General features: G+C 35.0%; 1 protein-coding gene across 1 annotated transcript in view; it reads left to right on the top strand.

Annotated features, from left to right (window-relative positions):
- The window catches only part of LOC107577891 (zinc finger protein DZIP1L-like), a 2,912-nt gene that overhangs the window by 936 nt on the left and 1,114 nt on the right, over nt 1-862 (top strand). The window contains exons 2-3 of the mRNA XM_016263916.1: nt 401-485; nt 643-767. Coding sequence (XP_016119402.1) covers nt 401-485; nt 643-767 — 210 coding nt within the window. The remainder of the gene's footprint in view (nt 1-400; nt 486-642; nt 768-862) is intronic.

Below are 862 nucleotides of genomic sequence, written 5' to 3'. Positions count from 1 at the left end.
CCCCAAACCTTTGAATTGTAGCATTTGAGCCTGTAGTCTAATACATTTTTTTTTAGAGTGTGCTGCCAGTTTCTATCCTTCCCACAGAATCCTATCCCCTCCATCAATACCCGATTAGAAATAATAGCATGATATCTTGTTCTACTAAGCCAGTAGGCTAAGCATTTTCTAACCAAGGTTCACTGAAAAGATAGAGAAAGGTAAATGTGTAATATGAGTATTATTAATTAGGTAATATAATGTTATATAATGTTATACGCAATTTAAGAAACATTAAGTTTAAATGATCAAGTATAAATATATTATAAAATTGGCACTGAATAAAGTACTGGTTGGTTGGTGACCTTTAATTATCATAAAACCATTTCTAATCTTTTGATGCCTTTTTTATTTGTGACAGTGCCAGTTCTGTGAAAAATCATTTGTCAACTACTCTTACTTACAAGCACATGTTCAACGACGACATCCTGAAGTCACAGATGCAGGTTGGTGAAAAAAATGGTGCCCTTTATTTATTTTTTTAAGTTTTATAAAATTTCAGATGTAGGTGAGCTAGCAATTCACTTGATGCATATCCATGATGTGGTTGAAAAGAATTGTTTAGCACCTCGATATCACTGCTTGTGCATGTTTATGTCTCAGAGAAACAAAAGAAGAGGAAGGTAGAAGAGATGGAAGATAGGATAGAAGAGCTGAAGGAGAAACTGAAATTGACACAGATGCAGCTACAGACGGCGAGAGAAACCGAAAGTTTGAGACATCAGCAGGTGAGTTTGTGTTTAAATCAATATCCAGCATCACACACAGCTCGGAACCTCTTAAAGGGATAGTTCACCCTAAAATGAAAATTACCCCATGATTT

Source organism: Sinocyclocheilus grahami, unplaced genomic scaffold (assembly GCF_001515645.1).
Source record: "Sinocyclocheilus grahami isolate Dianchi unplaced genomic scaffold, SAMN03320097.WGS_v1.1 scaffold7602.1, whole genome shotgun sequence".
Taxonomy (NCBI): Eukaryota; Metazoa; Chordata; class Actinopteri; order Cypriniformes; family Cyprinidae; genus Sinocyclocheilus; species Sinocyclocheilus grahami.
The sequence above is the reverse complement of the archived record's forward strand: the minus strand, read 5'-3'. Positions and strand labels throughout refer to the sequence as shown.